Source organism: Balearica regulorum, chromosome 11 (genome assembly GCF_011004875.1).
Source record: "Balearica regulorum gibbericeps isolate bBalReg1 chromosome 11, bBalReg1.pri, whole genome shotgun sequence".
NCBI lineage: Eukaryota > Metazoa > Chordata > Aves > Gruiformes > Gruidae > Balearica > Balearica regulorum.
Window position 1 is genome coordinate 18200997 of NC_046194.1, and position 21492 is coordinate 18222488.

General features: G+C 39.9%; 1 protein-coding gene across 1 annotated transcript in view; it reads right to left on the reverse strand.

The window, feature by feature from the left end:
• Positions 1 to 6138: 6138 nt before the first annotated feature.
• THOC2 (THO complex subunit 2) overlaps positions 6139 to 21492 on the reverse strand; it is a 56421-nt gene continuing 41067 nt past the window's right edge. Inside the window, exons 28-40 of the mRNA XM_075763576.1 lie at positions 20843 to 20974; positions 20574 to 20758; positions 19668 to 19852; positions 18860 to 18962; positions 18049 to 18485; positions 17105 to 17163; positions 15543 to 15578; positions 11167 to 11304; positions 10752 to 10821; positions 10514 to 10671; positions 9787 to 9863; positions 9641 to 9688; positions 6139 to 6988 (exon numbers count right to left, since the gene is read on the reverse strand). Coding sequence (XP_075619691.1) covers positions 9661 to 9688; positions 9787 to 9863; positions 10514 to 10671; positions 10752 to 10821; positions 11167 to 11304; positions 15543 to 15578; positions 17105 to 17163; positions 18049 to 18485; positions 18860 to 18962; positions 19668 to 19852; positions 20574 to 20758; positions 20843 to 20974 — 1608 coding nt within the window. The 3' untranslated portion in view covers positions 6139 to 6988; positions 9641 to 9660. The remainder of the gene's footprint in view (positions 6989 to 9640; positions 9689 to 9786; positions 9864 to 10513; positions 10672 to 10751; positions 10822 to 11166; positions 11305 to 15542; positions 15579 to 17104; positions 17164 to 18048; positions 18486 to 18859; positions 18963 to 19667; positions 19853 to 20573; positions 20759 to 20842; positions 20975 to 21492) is intronic.

A 21492-nucleotide genomic window follows, 5' to 3' on the forward strand; every position in this document is an offset into this window, starting at 1 on the left:
CCCCACAAACCCAAACCCCTAGCAGCTCCTCCTCAGAGCAAAGGGCACATCTGGCAATAAAATAAAATAAAAAAATAACAAGCTGTAACACAACCCCCACTGTATTATTCTAGAATAGTTATCCTTCCAAGGTTTTGTGCAACATAGTGTCACTTTTTTAAAAAAAATAATTATTATTTGTGGTTATTAAAATAATAATAAGTCATGGCTATTAAAATTAAATTACAAAATTTCTTTGGTGCTCATATTCACCATCTCAGTCTGGAAAACGGACTGTATTTTGCAGGCAGCAATACATAAACAAGCTCTGGATAATGATAGCTCTATTCAATTAAACTAGAGGATTTAAGTACAGAGATAATATTTCCATGGATATTATAAATTTCAAAGTAATATTAGCTCAGAACATAATACATCTAAGATTGGTACCAGGGAGGACAGTGCCCATGGCGGCAGCAGCAGCGCCCGCACCCCGGCACGTCGCTGAGCTGCGCTCGGTGCCCCCGCGGCACCGGGACGGCGGGACAGGCCCGGGCTGGCATCGCACCGTGCGCTGACGCTGGCAGGGTCGGGGCAGTTGCTGCCGTGTCACACCCAGCTCAGGCCCTCCAGGCTGGAGCCCCAACACGGCAGTAGGAGCCCCCCACACACACACACTCCTGTGGCGCCCCGTGGAGAGGCAGGTTTGGCTAAAATCCACCCATCTCAGCCCCCCCAACACCCCAGTCCTGCTCTGGTTCTGTGCTCGGGCTTTCTTGTCTTTAGCTCATCAATCGCGGCATTGCTGAGCCTGGTTTGTAACGTGGCCGCGTTGCCGCAGCCTCACCAACAACGGTGCTTTCCTGCTGCCCCCGCGTGCGGGCACGGGCATCGGTGGCAGCCACCCCGCGAGGCGAGGAGCAGCCGGACACCGCGCCGGTACCCGGAGTCTGAGCAAAGGAGCCGCCATACGCGCCTCACAGCCGGCACAACAGCCAAACCTGTGCCCCATCCCCGCTGCCCGGCTCGCCAGCCCTGCCTGCTGCCTGGCGCAGCTGGTGACGCTCGCTGGCAGCACCCGCAGCACCCGCTGGGCTGGGCACCACGGCACCGGCAGGCTGATGTGCTGGGGGGGGACTGGTGGTGCCTCCACGGGCTGACACGAAGGGCAGGATAATGAAACCTTCATGCACGCACCAAGTATTTATTTATTGCGGTTTCTAGCATTGAAGTGTTAGCCCTGAATTATTTATGATGGCAACGGCATTTTAGGATGACAGAACATCTTACAGAAGAGCAAGAGGACAAGCTCCCACTCGGCAGCAACTTGCAATCAGACGAGCAGGAGGAGCAGGGAAGGGGCCGTGAGAGGCGATGGAGCGCGGGGCGAGGGAGAGCAGAGGCTTTCCAGCAGCGCACCGTTCCCGGCTGGCGAAGAGGCTGTTGGCCCCTGCAAGCAAGCAAGCAGGCAGACCTGACACCCAAAGGTGACCGCGGAGCCAATTTGTAGCAGCAGACAAAGACTGAAACCCGGATGAGCGGTGGCACCTGGCCTGCCCCAGCAGATAGTTACACAGGAGTCTCCCATCATCTGTTTTGTTGCACTTTCAGGTCTTTCTTACTTTATTCTAGTTTTAGGTGATGTGAAAGGAGCAGTGAGGAGCCAAAGACAGCAGTGGAAAACAAGCTAAAGCCAAGGGAGACAGCTCTGGGAAACTTGTCTGAGAGCGGGGACCTGCCCAGACACCCCGGGGCTGCCCAGGGCCGAGGAACGGGGCTGAGCTGGTGGCTGGTCCACAAAGGGTTAACGGGGTCCTTGCAAGCGCCCCAGGCCTTGGTGGCAAGGCGAGGGCGAGGCTCATAAAGCCTATAAAAAAAATGTGCAACACAAACCACAGCCATGCTGCTGGTAATGACGGGTGCTTTAGATAACATTTAGCATATAAATAAAGTAATTGACCAATTAATGAGTGCATGGCAGATGCTTGATACGCTGTAAGGAGTAGGGAAATGTATGGTATAACGCAAGAGATTGATTAAAGGACTGCAAAAGCGGAGCTGCAGCCTGCGCGGGCGAGCAGGAGCAGGGTCTGTGCCGGGGCCCCTGACGAGCTGCCGCACGGCGCGTTTTGGGTCAAGGCCACAGGGACCGGGGGGACACAAGGGTTTGGTCCCCGCTGCAGAGACAGCAGGACACAGCAGACTGCGAGGGAAGGGGGACATGCCAGAAAGCCACGGGCTGGCGGGGGGTGTCTGGGACCCCAGCAGCGTGGTTGCATTTAGCCCCGAGACTGCAGGTGCAATGAGAACGTGGCGACGAGTTTCAGTGGTGTCCCTCTACTGAAAAGCACAAGGAAAGCCACTTTGAAGCTCAGAGGCTTTAGCTGCAGGACGTGGTCTGCTGCACGCTGCCGTTGTTCGGAGCAACACTGACATGCAGCGGCCGGTCACGGGGGGAAGCGGTGCTTTCCTGCGGCATCCCTTCGGGGGGGTTCACCCATCCAAACCTGGTCCCCAGCAGGCTGCAGCTCGGGGACCGCTGTGTGTGTCCTGCGAGGAGCTGAGGGGTCCCCCCTCCACCAGCCCAGGTGCCCCCCAGCCTCACCCAGCACACGTACCCCGCTGGAAGAGCCCCAGCCCAGCAGCACCCCATAGGAAAGGTGGGTCCCAGCCAGCCCCATCCTTCTGGCTCCGCAGCACCCTGGTTTTTGCACCCATCTCCATTTCACCAACTCTTTCTCACCCATGCTGCCATGACAGCTTTCAGCGCAGGGCTGGCATTTTCTGGGAGGGAGAGGTGTTTGCTGTGTGCTCAGGGAGCAGATTTTAATATCATTTGAAGCTTTTCAACAAATATTGGATTTGAATTCCAAATATGGGCTGAGCAGGCTAATTACTAAAAAAAAAAAAAAAAACCTACAAAATTAACGTTAGAGCCAAAGTTTGATCTGAGGCAAATAAATATAAATGGTATTTATTTAATATTCCCCTGCCCTTTAAACAAGGGAAGTCTGCCATATTCAGGCAAAATAGCTTATTATAAAATAGCTGAAGCTGTGACCTATCACAGATGCTGCAGATCACGCAGAGCGATTAGAATATCACGTCAGGCCACACCAGAAACAGGGCTTAATTAACGGGTGCTTGGTACAGGTTCTCCCCAGGGCTGCGGGCCAGGACCATGGCAGGGTTCACTGTGGGGGCTGCCCTCCCCCTCGCCCCGCAGCCCTCTCAAATTCGGTCGATGGGGTCGATGAGGGTGCCAGTGCCGCTCACAGCCACGCAGCCCCTTCTCTCTGCGCTTCCCCAGCCCTCTGGGACTCGCTGCCCCCCCCCCCAATTTCCACTCACGGTCTCTGGCCTTCCCCCTCGCCATGAGCTGTGCTCTATCTACTTATGTCCCATCGCCAAACACCCCTAAACCCTCTCTGATGTCTCCACACGGGTGGCTGAATGCCTGCAGCCCCCCCCCACAGAGAAAGGGGACCAGCTTGCTTTGGGGAAGTTTTCTCGGGGAACAAAACCTTCCCACAGACACGAACGTGGCAGGAGCCTGTTCCTATGGCCCCCGCCAGGAAACGAGGCCATGGCAGAGTATGGCTGTTAGCCCAGCTGCAGCAGGTGCTTTCACAAAGTTCAGTGACGCCCTTCTGGCTCCTGCAGGTCGCTGCTGGTGTATCCCTGCACTTGGCCCACCAGGGACAGGGGCAGCGCGAGCATCCCCTGCATCCCTTCTCCTCTCCCACCGCTGCTCACGGGCATCGCAGGCGGCCAGGGCAGGTCTGTGCTTCCTCGAAGCCGAATTTTGAATGATTGTTTCAACTCCCCTTTAAGTGTGTGGGCTGACATAGTCTCCTGGTTTGTGTGCAGTTACGCTATGCTCAGAGACCCCAGGGTGCCCTTTTTCCTTTTCACCCCAGCCTGGTGCGAGAGCCCTGCGCCCCGGCAGCTCCCCGGGGGCCATCTCATTTGTGCTGCAGTAAATCCCAAGGACTAGAGTGACTTTGATGGAAGTATTTCATTTTAGACTGCCCTAATGAGTCAATTAAAAGCACCTAAGTATTTAGCTTGGTTACTCTCCCTTTTAGTAATTCTGCCTCACTTCTAATTAGCTGGGTAACTATTACCTGATTCCCTTCCCAATTTGTCTGTGTCTTTCTTGCGCTGCAGGACAAAAGGTTTGTCATCTTCTCTGATTCATTCAGAGATAACCTCTAATTAATAAGGACAAAGCTAATCAGAAGAGTTTTACTGATCAAATCTATAAGCACTACAATTTCTTAACATTCGGTACTTTCAAACACAACCACCACGATGACACCCCTCTGTCCCAAGTCCCAAACTACTGCAGACACAAACTGACCACAGACCAGGGATGCTCCAATTTTGGTTCAAGTTCCCTTTCTCTGGATTTAATAAATATTAAAAAAAAACCCCAACAAAACCCACCAAGCCCTACAATATTTAAAAGAAAAGGAAACCTCAATAGTTTAATAGCACTAATACTTGATGCAAAAAGGTTAGGTTTTTATCATAGTCAGCTTTTGTTAATATTGAATCCGTCCAAAAAAAATTAAATCTATTTCTAAACACTGCTGGGAATAAAACAAATTAATTTGCTTTGTGAACAGCACCTGTACACCAAGATCATCTTCTGCAATTAAGAACCTGTCAGGTTACAAGTCCTTACGAGGCAGTGATTTTAAGCACATGCTCCAGCTCCTCTCGGTCCCATCATCTACGTTGGTGTCAACAGTCTCAGGCACTCGTGCACGGCCGCGGCGCAGATCCCCATCACCTCTGAAAACACCCAGGCTCATCACATCAGGCACAGACTTTTTTTTTTTTAAACAGAAACAAAATTCTAAAAGGAGAAAAGAAATTGCTGTATTGCAGTTATTTAAAAGGTCTTTGTGTTTTCGGCATAACATTTTCCCTATTGTCACATATTTTGTGAACCATCGATTATTTTTACCACCAGTTAAAAGAACTGATTCATGATGAAGTTTTATTAGGCTTGACACTGTTAAACGCGCTATCATTTTAGCGCAGAACGTACCTTACGCATTTTACTATTTTTAAAATAGTCATTATAGGCAAATTCTAAACAAACACTGATGGAGCTCCACAGCAACCCCGACTCTGGAGCCAAACCACACTGCCTGCCTCAGCTTGATCTGCTGCTGATGCACAGACAGGCTCCTGGCTCTCACCAAGGAGAGTTCCTCGACAAAGAACCGACCCTCAGAAACTTGAGCTCCTCAAATATGATTTTTTTGGACAAAGGGGAGAGCAGGATGAGAAAAAACAATACAGGTGTGACACTATAGAGCAAAAGCGTTGTTTAAACACAGCATACAGCAATTAAATCCTATTTTAAATGGTAAGTTTTTAAACTTTACTCTTATTTCCTTGTGCGCTTTTATTTTAAAAGTTCAGCTAAACAGAATATTGAACATTTAAATCTGTTAGCATGTTTCTCAGAGCAGTCGTTAAACATTAGTTTGCTCTGACAGAGTTGTAATTTATAGACTTCCCCGTGAGCAAACCCCATTTCCCAAGCCCGTTCAATAAGGACCGATCTCCCCACGTAAACTTAAGTTGATTTGTATTAATTTCACTAATAAGCCTCCGTGAACCTCTTTCTGGGAAGATCCGGCCAACAGAAAGTATCATTGCTGCTACAACCACAGTGCTTTGCAAAGGAAAGCGGACTTGAGACCACGGAAACCAGCACGGTGCAGTGGTGACAGCAATGCAAACCACAGCATCCCAACAGGCAAACTGAGTTTTCCGCTTGTCAGTCTGAAAGCGTAACCTTGAAAGACACGATCATCCTTTCCTGTTAGAGATTGTGTAAACTGAAAGACACTCCTTTTTGTACTAAGAAGTTTTTGTACTAAGTACTACAAGAAATCTCAGTCTTTGTTATCAAAATCACTTTACAGCACTTAAATCTTCCAGGCTACTTAGATTCCACACCCCCTCCAAGAAACTGGTCCTTAACTTGCATGACCTCATCTTTTAAAATAATGATTTAAATTAAATGAACCATGATTAACAAGAATTGGCTGTAGACAAAGAGCACAAGAGATGCTACATTTTCGTAACAATACATAAAGCAATAAAGTGACCACACAGAGAATGATTTACGACCCATTGAGAAAACTATTGTTTATTTAGAAAAAAGGTTACACTGGTAGAATTCAGCAGATAAAAAAATTCTTTTTTTTTTTCTTTTAAAAATGTCATTGTGAAACTTTTCAGACTAAAGTTCAGCAATACAAAGCTCCTGTAGCTGTAATTGAAACTTAATTTATTTCAGTTTTGAAGAGAGCATTTCCAATCAATCTAAAAACAACATGACAAACAAAAGGTGTGGCGAGGGACAACTGAGCACAGGTTTAGGGTGGGATGGAAGGGACAGGGTTCATTTTTTGTTTCTTTAAACAAGTCAACGTTGTACACAATATACAAATAATCCCTAAGCATTGCATGAAAACAGTGCTCCCACTTGACTTTTTTTTAGTCACTGATATTAAAAACAGGCCAAGTAATAAATAAAAACTGAGTTTAAATGAGGTAAATCCAAAAAAGGTTCAATAACTGTTTATTCGTGGTTTTCAAACATCTAAAAGAATGCATTTCAGATTGAAAGAATTACTAAACTCAGGCAGTATTTTCGACAACCTAAAGTGGAACTCTGTACACATGAAACCTCATTTGCACTATGGCAACTGTTTGTTTGCAGCACATTGTGCTAAAATATGGAATAGGTAACACTTTCAGCCAGGTACTGAAAATAAATGTGTAAGAAACTAAGCAACAAGTTAAAATACAGTAATGTACAACTCAACAATTAAATCCTCAGCACGGGGAAATAAAGCAGAGAACTGAATAATTTAAGGAGATGCAGATGGGTCCTCTTCATTCACAAATTTCTGTGCAATCTATACTCAGGAAAATACATTTCTGGTCACAGCTGGGTATCTTTCCATTTCAATCTCACCTGCAACAAAGGCATACATAATTGGAATTAGATGTTGTTCAAATGAATACTGAGCTCACAACTTAGCATTTTATTCCATCCACAATTCAAAGAATGAGGGGGGGAAATAAAACAATTTTCATCAGTCATTCGTTCCCTAGCTCTAGTTTAATCCACAGCAAAAACTGCATTAATGTGAGCACTGCATTGTAAGTAATGAGACACTAATTTAAAGACACAAATAAGAAACAAGCAGTGATTTGTGAAGGTAAAAACTCTTCTTAGAAGTACAATCCCCTCAAAACACTACTATCTCTAAATTAGGCAAGAAATAAATGCAGTCAGACGTTGTACGTTAGGAAGAATGTTATAAAAGATTTAACAGACAGGAGCATAGGATTAGATTCCACAACTGTGTTGCTATAAAAAGCATTTTGTCATATGTCACTACGCAAACGATGGGGTGTCATCACTATTCTAGGCCGGATGCTCCAGTTTAGCCCGTTACATAGCTGGATGTGAGTTTTACTGTGCGACTGACGTTCACCTAAGCACTTGTTGCTTAAATCATGATGTAGTCATAAAAACACAGTTGTGTGCTTTTTTAATTGATGACAATCCTCACTTTATATTGAATTGCCAGTCAAGATAAAATCTGACATTTTATTACTAAAGAAACTGCAAGTCCTCGGTAGTGAGCTTTATCTACCAAGACTGCCTTTTTTTTTTTCCTCCCAAAGTAAAATTTAAAGGGAAAAAAAAAAAACCCTAGGATCCATCCACAGCGATCGGATAGTAGTGACTATGAAGGACAAAGAGTCAGCAAAATTCCATTAAATTCTTTCCAAAGAGTGCTCATAATTTTCACAGTTTGGAAGCTATTCACAGAAGCATTTTCTATTCTATTTCCAGAAGATAAACCAAAAAGAAATAGTACTAAGAAGCAATAACCTGAAGTCCTAGCTTTTTTTCTACCAACACTCTCCAAAAAGCCCACAGTATCAGCATGAGCTTTGTTACCCAAAACGCCTCCACACATTTGCCCTCAGCTTCAATGCCTGAATGAGCAATGTCACCAAATGAAACTGGAGACTCTTTTTTCCAAGAATTCCCCCTTTTGCTCTTTGAGGCCACAATCTGCATGTGGAGATCTTTTTCAGAAGACATTTCCAGATGATCAGAAGATTTCAGAATTCAAATTTTGGTGTTTATTTTGTTGGACCCCCATCAAAACACTCCTGTAAAGTATTCTGTAAGCCATCCTATAATCCTTAGGCCTCTTGGAAAAGAATTCCCAACAGCAAAGCATTTACGCATTTCAGACTCATCTCTGTTGTTTTAGAGGCAAACAGAACTTGGGACTATGTCATGATCTTTCTCTGACACCTAAATCAAGTACAGCCACTACAAGGAGCAATGTTATTTTGAAAGTTCATGGCCAATAATCTCTCCAGTAAGTTTTGCCATATAGTATCACCTTCAGTATTCTCACTTTGAGTGCTCACAGAATCTACAAACAACATTTTAACAGAAACAATGCATCAATTCTAAATAGAGAACAAACATAAGAATTATAAAGCACTTGAACAATTTGTGAACAGAGAGAGAGAAGCCATATTCTTTGATCTTTGTTGAACACTATCAGTCATTTTCATGTTTACCCAACATACACACTTTTTAAAATGTAAAACTGTGTTATGTAGAAAGACTGGTAGTGGTGTGCGACTCAAGCTGGGTAGGTCAGGTGAACTAATTTTAAGTTCACTGGGGCACCTTCCGTTCCTTCCCAAATAACTGAAAATGAAATATTTCAGGACTCTTAAAATGGCCAGATGCAAAGAGGAGAAAAAAACCCCACTCTCATATCTCTAAAACGAAATTTAATTCTCCGCATATTTGCATAGGTCTGAAAAAAATTCAGAACACTGTCAGATTCAAAGAAAAAATTATTTTTCTAAAAGCTCCAGCCTGAATATGGGTGACTCAAAATACTCTGAAGTTTCTTTTCTTTCTGCAAATAGTCAATGCCTCCATGCGAAAAGTTTTCCTTTGGATTCTTCCTCCTCAAATCTGATCAGATAAAAGATTAAGCAGAGATAATGAACTGGCTTACTACACTATATAGCAACTTGGTTTAAAAGCTAGTGCTTTTGTTAAAGATAAAATGAGGATACAAACCTTGAGTTTCCAACATATTAGGCAAGATATTCTTAATTAAGAGGTAGATTATCAAGACTGATGACTATCAGGATCACATGGATTCACCTTTGGTTTTGTATGACAACCTTTCTTGGAAAAAATGCCAAACATGCAGCTACACTGAACACTGCTTACCAACCCCACCCCACCCCTTTTTTTTTTTTTTTTTTTTTGCCAAAAATAAATTGAGCATCTGTCCAATCTCTATGCCGATGATGGGGAAAGGTTTTGTCCCTGGGATAGTATTAAAAAAAAAACAAACAAACACAAACCCCATAAATAAGAAAAACCAACCACCTCAAAAAATCTCCACCCTCCCCCCAAAAAAAAACCAAACCCCAAACCAAACCAAAAATTACACCCTGGGTAATTTCAGCCCTTTCACACTCAGGCTGGTTTGTTTGTATATCTTTTACCAGTCAAAAGGAGCCACAGGACATATCAAGTCAAACAGAGTAACACAAAAATTTTTACCTTGACTGGAACAATCTTCATTATCTGTGCTTGTCTGAAGATTTATGAGTAGATTCAACGTTAAGGAAAAAATATATTTTACTACATATAATAAAAGAAAGCTCATTTTCAGTATTTTTCTGAAATGTTAATGTGTGAAAGGATATTGTTTCTTTTCTTCTTTCCCTCCAGTACTGTCTCGTTTTTCCTTCTTTTCTGTTTTTTCTTTATCATGCCTTGATTCCTTTAAAATACACACATATGGGAAGTAGTTTATTAGAGTATACATTGTACAGTCTGATTAGAGGGATTATACATATTTAAAGTTATAACTGGCCACAGCTTAAAAAAAACCTCAGTCAGAACAACAGTAATCAGCTTGCATGATTTCTGAAATTATTCTTTGTCTTACAGTTCTATGATAACCGCTATCACTCAAGAGTTACAATAACTGGGAACTATTGTTTGGTCTTTTACAAATAAGCCTACAACATACTTAACTGTTTTCACCAAAAAAAGCTGTGCTGACATATGCACTTGAAAATCTGAATACAAGCAGACTAGTTTATATGGAAATTAACCCTGCTTTCACATATTTGCTCACCAAACCAGTCTGCAAATATTCTCGATTATTCAAAACCTACAGAGTAAGTTCTGAATTTTCCTGGCTACTGTCAAAATGAACTATTCCTCCAAATTATCCTGCCAGGAGCAACTGCTGAAATATTTAGAGTCACAAGATGCCAGAATTTCCATAAGCATTTTCCTACACGTTCACAGTGTATTTTTTTAATTTAGGCCATAAAACAGCAATAAAATTTAGAAAAAAAGAATTGCCTTATTCTGTCAACAATAACAAAATCAAATCAACAAAATGAGAATAGCTTGTTTTACCTTTTTGCTACCAGAGGAGCTCTTTTCCATCTTTTCTGCCTTAATTGAATCACCTTTCTCTTTTCCAGAAGATTTTGATTTGTTCTTCTCCTTCTCCTTTTCATTTAAGCGAGGGGAATCAGAAGGACTTTCACTTTTACTATGTTTTGAAGAACCAGCTAAAAACACAACAGAAAGTTGTAATTCACAACACATAAAAGCCTAATGCACACACACACGCACAAAATAAAATACGTACTTGTCCCATTTTCCTCTTTGCGTCGTTTAGTTGAATCCTGTGGTACCTCTCGGTCACTGTTTGAATGATCCTGGCACCAAATACAATTATGCAGATGTTAGCAGATTAAAAATATCCTCCTGAAGCAGCACCTGCTTATAATGTTACTTTGGAGAACTAATTTTTGATTACCTAAAATGTAACTGAGTTATTACATCCTGTGTAAAGTTTCTTGAGATTGGTTTTGAAGGGAAAAAGTTTCACATAAATCAAATCGACCTTAGAAAAAGTAACAGAACAAAAGAAAAACCACCCTGATATGGATCATTTCTGCTAGGAGAGGCTGTGCAACCAATTATTACTGCAAGGACTTTGAAAAGAAAGCTTTCCAAGTATAAACCAACTTTCTAAACTAGTTCATAAAAATTTCACCAACCCTTTTTCGATCTTTCCTGTCCTTTTCATCTTTCTTCTCTCTCTCTCTGGATCTTTCCCTTGACTTGTCCAAATCTTTCTTGTCCACTTCTCTCTCCTTACTCTTGGACAGTGTTGGAGTAGTGTGGTTAATGTAGTGCTGTTAAATTAAGGCAATATCACCAAATATTAATATGTATTCCTAGATGTGTAAATAAAAAGTCTTACTCTAACATAACAGATGTAGCTCAAAGTGCAAAATGAAACATTAATACTTTACTAGCAAAAAGAAGTGGCTGAAGACACTTTCAAACTTGTCATCTATAATTTAACCTAAAGCTTTTTTTCTCAACACTGGAAATTCAAGAACACTTTCTCTTAACTGAAACACTTATATCAGATACACACAACATCATTCACCAGTATTGTTTGATTCATCAAAACAGATCAGACTACCGTACTAGTGAAAAGGCACATGCAGATTCCTGGACTAACACTTGCGATCTTGCCAGGGATGAATAAATGGAAACAGTTGCTTAAACAGGTTCTAATTAATTTTTAAAGAATAATCATAATTCACAAAGTATTTAAACCAATACTTTGAATAATGTGGTTTTTCATCTAAAGTAATACAAAACTCCACCTAAACTTCAAGTGATAAAAGCAGCCAAACACAAAAAAAGAATTGGTTTTGCTGTGTAACGTGTTCTAGATTGTTATTCCACACTCTCTGCTAACAAGTTTTGATAAACTCTAAGATATACTAGTTTCACAAAGCTGAATATTTTTAATATAAACTGGGGTCGCAGAGGAGAATAGAAAACAAGTCACAGTAATGTCAAGTGTAACACTTGACAAAGTTTAAATGCTACTGTGTAAATATATATAAGGTAGCACATGTATTACATAAATACCAATGCATTACAGTAACTAATTCTGTCTTTTTAAATACAATTATATAGCTAGATCTTTCTAAGGAATATTTTTCATAAAATACCAGTAAGAGCACTTTTTAAATTAAAAAGACCTTTCCTTGGTATTTTCTATATTTAAGTTACAGCAACACACAGATTTAAATCAGTATACTTTAATCATTCCCCAAGTTCCATAAGCTACCAATTTTATTTGGGAAAAAATAGTATCTTCTAATAAAAATGTTCTCTGTATTTCCTTTAGAGAGACATCTTACTTAAAAGGACACCAAAGAAAGAGATAAGTGAAAGATTAGTCAAGAAATCACTTGAACCAAACCAAATACTGTTTCCAATAATTCTCCTCTTTTAATTAAATTAATCCTGTCCTCCTCCAGTTCCAGTAAATGTTTAACTTACCAAAACTTGATGTTACTGGTCCTATGTTAAAAGTCACACTGACAATGGTAGGTCTCTTTTATTACTTATTATCCTCCTATGCGAGAGACTGAACCTTCAATAGTCTTTTTACTAGATATTTTTCTTTCTGCTCTTTCCCCCTCACTCCTCTTTTCTTGTTCCTACATTGCCATTCCACAAATACATTTATCCTTGCTCCCTTTTTTGCTGTCAACTTTTAACAGTGACTTGAAAATACGTTTTTTCTATGCAGCCCCATTCATGTCTCCCAGAGATGCTTTCCACGTCTGAAAGCAAACATGTAGCTCTGCTTTCTCCTATTCAGTTTCTTAAGCTTACACGGTTGTTCATGACAGATTCCACTGCTCTTCTACCATCCCAATGCAAAGTTTTGGAAAACTGCATCCCTCCTACCCCCCGCCCTTTACAAGAAAAGGCTGGATTTAGCTCATGAGGCTTTATCATCTGCCTTCTAGAAATGCTGCTAATTGAAACCACACCAAATTTTGGGCACTGGTGTATGTAACTTGGGCAAAGGCCAAACCATGAATAAACACAAACCTAACTCAAGTCTGGCACCATTTATTTTATAACCTGCAATGTAAACCAATATTTCAACAGTCTGGCCAGAAACTTGGCAAAGTCAGGAATAAAGGAAGCCTGTAGGCATACAACACCACTAGACTTCTAACTTTCACTGGAAGCTGAACTCATAAATCTTACAGGCTTCTGAATATCCCATCCTTTCCCCAAACAAGTACAGGGCAGTAAAGAAAAGCATTGAACTTGTCTTACACTATGTATAGGGAACGTTGTCAAGAAGTGCCTTAAGTCTGTTAGAATGGCACTGAAGAATGAAAATTAGTTCATTAGGTGAGAATAGAAAATAGCATTTAGAAGAGGAAGGAGAGGGTTGGAAACCCCCCATTCTCCCAAGCACTTCACAAACAATAAATCCATGGAAAAGTCACACAGCTGCAACAGGCTTCCAGCTAAGTCTATACAAACACATTATAGTTAATTCTAAACTTTTCAAATTGATGAGAAAAATAAAGCTGTTCGTTCATCATTTAATTACAAATAGCTCTGCTGTCTGCCTGATTACCACATCGATGTATTAATAAGAGAAATAGTTTTAAATAAAAATTTAGCTTAACTAATGAAAACTTGAGTGAAGTTTCAATTAACCAGTTGAACCTTGACTAATACAGTAAGGGAGGGGAAAAAGCAAGATTATATAGACCTACCATATACCACACTTCAGATAGATAGGAGCTCAAGACAAATACTGTATTTTTTTCTAATTTCAAAAACCTTAAAATATACAAGATATCATGACAATGATTGATAAATCGTTTTTTGAAAGAATACGGATTCAATCTATAGACACTATAATTTCATCAATTATAAGAATCAAAGGATGCTTCCTATATTCAACTCTCCCTATAAGTAGGTATGGATGGTACTGGAAAGAATCAATTAAAAAGCCCATCACGGAGGGTCCATTATAAAATCAGAGCTGTTTTCAATTAAAACATATAAAGTGCTCTGAACACTTTGTTTATGTAAAGAGAGCTACAAGTCAAACAGCAGTGTAAATAGGAAGTGATAAGCCATTATGCATTTTTAAATTAGGTGAATGTAAGTAATCCTGGATAAACCCCTAAGTCATCCAGAAAGTCCAAATGCCAAGTGATAAACATCCGTGCTATTTAGTGACACATTGATACTGACTGGATAATCAAAAATCTTAACAGTAACTTTAGAAGATTTGGTCCATTCCTATTAGCCACATACCCTAATATTTTAGCAAGTCTACAGTATTTGTGACTATTACTATGCAAGTGGTTGAATTTAAAAAAAAAAAAGCAATAGAAGAGCTGCAGAATCTAAAATACAGTATTTCAAAATGTCATTCAACTCGTATCCCACTCTACTCAGTGCTTGTCAGGCCACACCTGGAATACAGTGTTCAGTTTTGGTCCCCGGTCCACAAAAAAAGATGTGGCCAGGCTGGAGAGGGTCCAGAGAAGGGCCACCAGGATGACCCGAAGGACTGAGAAGCCTGTCGTATGAGGAAAGGCTGAGAGAACTGGGTTTGTTCGGCCTTGCGGCTTAGGGGAGATCTCATCACTGTGTTCCAGTATTTAAAGGGTGGCTACAAAGAAGATGGAGACTCCCTTTTTACAAGAAGTCACGTGGAAAAGATGAGGGTTAATGGGTACAATCCTGGGGAGATTCCGACTGCACACAAGAGGAAAATTTTTCACAAGGGGAGCAACCAGCAATTGGAATAATCTCCCCAGGGAAGTGGTGGATTCCCCAACATTGGACACTTTTACAATTCGGCTGGATGAGGTGCTCGGCCATCTTGTCTAGACTGTGCTTTTGCCAAGAAATTTTGGACCAGATGGTCCTTGAGGTCCCTTCCAACCTGGTACTATGATTCTATGAACTCTTGAAAGTATTCTTTAGGACACATTTTCATACTGAATCTGAAGTGCGTTTACAGGAAGCAAACACACAAAGACGATCATTCAGGAGGTTGTCTGTGATGCTTAGAAATATAGTACGATAGCGCTAAATCATGAATACAACAGTAGTAAAGGGAAAGAGTACTGATATTCCAGAGGCATGTCTCAAGTATTTCTGGTTTTAACCAGCTACTGTTTTTTAATTGGTATAAAAAACCCTCCAAACTATTCTAAGAACTATTTTAACTATTCTATTACCTCTTCAGTCAAATAAATTGCTTAATCATAAGGACATTTCTGTAAATTTACAAGTTTCAGAGAAGACCAGAAAAGAGACTGACCCATAAAATATCTTAACAATATTGACAGAATGGTAAATTCAGGGGATTTTCATTATGTTGCTTCCATATAACTATCCCTCTTTCTCCTGTACAGAGGTTCTATACAGCAGACTGAAAAAATCCATTACTACACTAGCATTTACAGGAATGGAATTTGAATTTTCTGATGGGGTTTGTCACAAGATGAAAACTTAAATTCTCTCTGCAACAAAACATGAAAGTAAACTTTGGTGGTGTCTAAAAGATTCAAACCTTTGCTGAAGAGTCCTTGAGTTCGTTGAGGTTGTCCTGTAGAAAATGAATGGAGATGACACGTAAGCTGGAATAGTTTTCAGAAACCAGAGGAACTTTGGGAAGCATGGCCGTACCCTTGAAACAAAAACCAGCTACTCCTTCTGGAATAAATCTTATGTTAATACTGTACACTGAATAAAGCTAGGAACTGAAATATTTTTTAAAAAGAAAGGAGAAGAAGAAGAAAAAAAAAAAAAAGAGACAGTCATATCTATTCTCTAGACCCAATTATTAAGTAAACTACAAAATGTGTTTATATCTAATTCTTCATAAAACAGTGAAAAAACACTCTCCCACCAAGACAAAATATAAAGAAAAAATAGTCTCAACTCTAAATACAGCTGAACCACAGGTGAAACAGGTTTAAAATGTTTTTAAACCTGTATCTTCTCCACTTGCAGTTAAACGTGGTAGAAGTCACTCTAGAATGACTTTACATTGCCATTTACAAAAAACAGGCAAGCAAAACTTTGTCATTTTGAGTAGTTATCAATGTCACCTGCTTCCTCAAAACTAGTATCAGCTATTTGAGTTCTCCAAAATTAGCCTAAATCTTTCAAGTAAATCTTACATAGAAAAAGATGGACTCTTTGAAAAACCAGAGAAAAAAGAAAAGCTTGTTCTAAAGTTGGTAAGATGGTGAAGTTTAAAGGCCCACATAATCCATCACAGTGCTCTTGATGAAGTATTAGTAACTTACAGTTTTAAATGTTCAACGTACTGCAAATTCAAAGATTCCATGAACATAGATGGTTTAGAAATAAAATAAATATGGAGCAAGGAATGGCTACCCTGAGTCTTCAAGTAGGCTACGCCCATGGTTTTGTGCTGCGCTTGAATGCTTGGGGTTTCTCTTTGCTGGGTAGTAGGCTTGGTTGCCACATCTGGTTTTATCGTAACGCAGGGCTCAACATGGTGGGAACCCATTGGAAATAAACAAACCTCGAAGGGAAGGTACAACAGAAGCTGCATGCGCACTGAATATACACAACTACAGGAGAACTGATCACCAAGGAGACTTTAAAATGGAACTCCTTTCAAGACTCCTCCTTAGAAGGCACATATCGGTATGATGCTCATCAAGAAGCCTGATGAATTCAGAGGTATCGTACATCCCGTATCATCCAGGAATCTTCAGTGCTATAGATTCTTCAATAGAAGTGCAGAAAAATATGCTCCACTCTGCTGCAAAGACTCATTTGCTTGTAGCTACCATTGCACTCCAAAAAAACTGACTGCTTAAAACAATGAGGCACTTCTGTGTAAAAATTCTCTTGCCATTTCCAAACACTATTTACAAAATTTGTGCTAGGTCCTTGAAGCATTATTTTGGTTAATTAAAAAATTTTTATAGAAAAAAGACAGTCCGCCAATAAAGAAAAGGAATGCATTTTCTAATGCAACATAAAACCTCCAGTGGTTCCAGTGTATACTTGGCACAAAACTTGAAGGAAGTCGACCATTGGCATCCCAAACTCGTGAGCCTAACATGGGTGCTGCCTTCCTCAGGCTATACTAACCTTTACAGTTGAGGAATGTGATGGAGAAGAATGTGTATCAACTTTACGGCGTTTTTGTTCTGAGGAAAGAAAAGAATGATAGCATTATTAAAACACATTTAAAAGAGCATAATCTAATACTATGGCTTTCTCAAGTACCAAAATAATTTAAGCTAGAATTCTAAGTTTTACCACTACGTAAATTTTCTTTTTCTCAAGCTACCTAGTTACCAGCATGCCTTGACCCTCTTTATGAAAGTTTGCAGGAGACGTGTAATGCGAATAAACTGCTGCAAAATTATGCTCATTTCAAGCTTCCATTTTATGTAAGCCTGTATCTGAATTTCAGAGTTGCTATGAAGACCCTGAAGAGGTGAACCCAATGAAAAGCATTACAACCCTCCTTTACCTGGTTTGCCTTAAGTAGTGCAAGTATAAAACTCAACATCAGCCTCAGATTATATGAATTTAAAATATCGACAGTAAGGATTTGTTAACCCTTAATGTAAGAAGGAACTGACAAAGCTTACTGTGTCCTCCTTAAGGACGCAGGCCTACATCTTCCACATCCCGTTTCCTTTCAGTTCAAAGGTTATGATGAAACTCTCAGAGTACACGCTTGAAGTTTTTGTGCTAAATTTTTGCCAAGCGTGCATGGCCACAGTTAAACAAATAGATTTTAGTAAAAATACCATTTAGACTTACACTGAAGAAATGACAGGCTTTATGTAAATGAGCACTCACTGAAGACACGTGAAGTTCACACATTCACAGAGTCGGCCTTTTGGAGATATCCTGACTACCTACTTTAGGCACTAACTGTATTTGAAAGGCAAAGCCAAAATGCTAACTATTATGTAGCAATTCTTTCTCACCATCTCTAGCATTTTTTGACATTCAGTGATTTTTCCAGTGACACATACTGTTTTCCTAGACAAGAACAGAAATTAAATATGCAAAATTACCCCTTTCAGATTCTGATGTTTCTGATCGGGGAACAGGTGACTTCAAGGACCCAGCTACTGGCATCTTTTCTCCTCCTTTAGCATTTTCCTTGGATTTCATTTCCTTCGCTAGATCTCTTTCTCTGGATGGCTCCTTTTCTCTATCCTTTTCTGCAGTTGACTTTGATTCGATGATGGTAACAACTGTCTTGGATTTTTCTTCTTTTGAAGCTTTTTCTTCTTTCTTGACTTTTTCCTTCTCTTTGTCAGATTTTGGTGTTTTCTCCTTGATCTCTCTTGCTTTATCATCTTTGTTTGCCCGCTCTTCCTTTGGTTTATCCTTCCCATCCTTCCCAAGTGCCTTCATCTCTGGAGTGGCAGCTGGAGTCTTATCTTTTTTTTCTTTATCTTTTTCCTTCCCACTTTTTTCTTTATCATCTTTCTCCTTAATAATTTTGCTGCATCAAAAATAAAAAGTCAATTAGCATGCAACCAAAACCAGCTCTAGTTATCACAAAAGTTTTACTTCTGATCGTTTGCTAGAACCTCCTGAAGCAGTCACTGTCAGATTTGCTGTCTCTATCAGAACAGCAACAAGCAAATGTTCCATTTGTTTTATCTTTATTTAGCTATAATGGAATGCATTTAACAACAGTGTCAGATCAGTAAAGCTGTCTATTTTGGAAGAAATAATCTCATTTATTAAACTTTGAAGAAATGGAAACAATTTATATGGAACCTGAAAGTAAAAAAGAAAAGGCAGGTCAGTTTGGAGTATAATTCTATGGTTTGGAAGGAAGAAAATAGAGAATGTCAGAGTAGTTTTTCTCACCTATTAGAAGCACTGTTTCCATTGCTCGTTGTCACCTTCGGTGTAGCGTTGACAGCTTTATTAATAACTTTCACCACACCCTGAGACTTCTCCTTTAGTTTATCTGTTGGGAAAAAAAAAAAACAACAAAAAACAGAACAGCATTATTTCAACAAGTTAATATATATCCTACTAGTTGAAACTAAACAAGTACCTAAGTATATTCACGTGAGATCGCATGTAGCTAACAGTTTATTGTGGCTTAGCCTCAGCTGGCAGCTAAGCACCATGTAGAGGGATGGGGAGAGGAATCAGAAGAAAAAAGTAGAACACGTGGGTTGGGACAAGAACAATTTACTGTGACAGCAAAGGGAGAGGAAAATAACAACAAAAGCACTAATAAAAAGAATATACAAAGCAGATGATACACAATGCAATTTGCTCACTGCCCAGAACCCGATGTCTAACCCATCCCTGAGCAGCGTTCCCTCCTACCTGGCCAGCTCCCCCCTTATATACTGAGCATGTCGACATGGTATAGAACATCCCTTTGGCTAGTTTGGGTCAGCTGTCTTGGCTATGTCCCCTCCCCGCTTCTTGTGAAATTTAATTCTATCCCAGCTGAAAACCAGGACACAGTTAAAATAGGTAATTAAATGCAGAACACCCCCTCCCAAAACAAACTAAAAATAAAGAACACTCACTGACCCTACTTAGCATCACATTTAGATTCTTTTCTTTTCAGTTTAATGAGCCAAATTTTGAGAGAGTAGCCTGTAAAGTCAGAAGAATTCTACTTAAAATAAATAATAATCATAGGTTTGTTTACCAGTCTCCTCAGGAGTGCCTTCTTCCAGTCTAACTGTATTTATTGTGACAGATGTAGGCATCCCAGCACCACCTGGCCCATTTTGTACTGTTGCAGCTACAGCATTCCTGGCAGGTGGGTCTTTGTGGTGGAACTCATTTTCAGGTATCATGAAAGGCTTCCTACTTTTCAATTGCCCAGAATAGCTGCAAGTCGCACAGATTGTTAAATATGCACAAACATAAAGCAAAACATGGCTTGAATTTTAAATGAGGATCTAATCTAACAGTTCATCTGTTATTTATTTCACAGTTTTTCCCCAACTGATATGCAGTTTCTTCCCCCTTTATTGATGAGCTCAAAAGAAAGGAAAAAAAAAACAACCAACCAACCACTAAACACAGAAGCAGCCCTACCTCCACACACGCTTCACCACCACATGCATATCTGCCAAACACACGGAAGAAATAGCCTACTGACAAAACTTAAAACTGTTAGGGACACCCAAATTGCCCCTCATGCATACATGGATGATTCTGCATTCATCACAGAAAGATGTAAAACATAACTAAGCATTTTAGAATCATATAAAACACCCAAAATCTAAGCAGTCTTGCATCAATAGCCCTTGGCTTTCTTCATTTTACTCTCCTATCTACTTGCTGCTAAACTATTTCTCTAAAATTAAGCTATGCTCTTGTGAGTGGAAATCTTTACTATTTAAAGTGTTTTACTAGAGTCTTGTAAATTAGTGATCATCCAGCACAAAATGAAAGTTTTCATTCACACTGCCAGCCCTGAGATGCAGGATAGAGAAATCTTCTGTGATAAGGTAAAAATCAAATGTTAGGACTGTAACAGTTCCAAGTCTTTAGAAGCCTTTCATGATCCACTTTTAACCACTTTCTTAAAGTAAGGTGTTGTTACCCCATAGCCAATGCATATAGATCAGGTCTCTTCTCTTTCTCTTCCTGACATATCTTATGTACTCTTCTTTCCAAGGCTTGGCCCAGGTTCAGCACTTTTGGATACCATGGAAGGATTTTGGTCAGCACAATCAGGATATTTCTGATATGTGTATATTCACCTGTCTCAAGGCAGTGCACAGAAGCCTAGAAAACAAATTAAATCTAATGAAGTTGGGGTTTTTTTATTAAAGCTTCCAAAACACTAAGTTTTTCAGCATCTTTATTTACCTTAGTTAATTTATAGTGCCATTTGTGTACCACATGTCTAAAATTCTCATAATCCAATTGATCAGCTTTATTTCCACCATCAAATCCAGTTGCTCGTAATATAGTTAGGAAGCCTGGATAGTTGCCACATTCCTACACGTGCATAAAAAAAAAAAAGAAAAATATTTTTCAGGAAGCATAAAAAAATAATTCTGCAAAAGTTAAAATAACAACTGAAGAGCTTTTTCACTGATTCTGCTAAAGACTAAGACACAATCACAGTTTACAAGACTTACACACATACTTTTTTTTTAAAAGCTTATTTATGTTGAAATCTTAGTTGTGGGTGAGAGAAAAGATTATTCACAACTTAACTAGCTTTTGCAAGGAGTATTATGAGAGTTTCCATATGGTCCCTAAATTATCTTCAAGACAAGCCATAAGAAAAATCAGAAATGTAAGATTTTTTTTTAGTCACTATATTTGTTTGACACTATACAAAATTATTTCTATTAAAACTACATTAATTACAGAAACCCAATTCTAAGATTACACTATTAGAAAAATTCACATAGTGTTTTTAAATCTAACTAATGATTTCACTAAATCCATTTTTACTGGGCTGAATTACACAAGTGGCCATTATACAGTCTCATAAAGTAAACATGCTC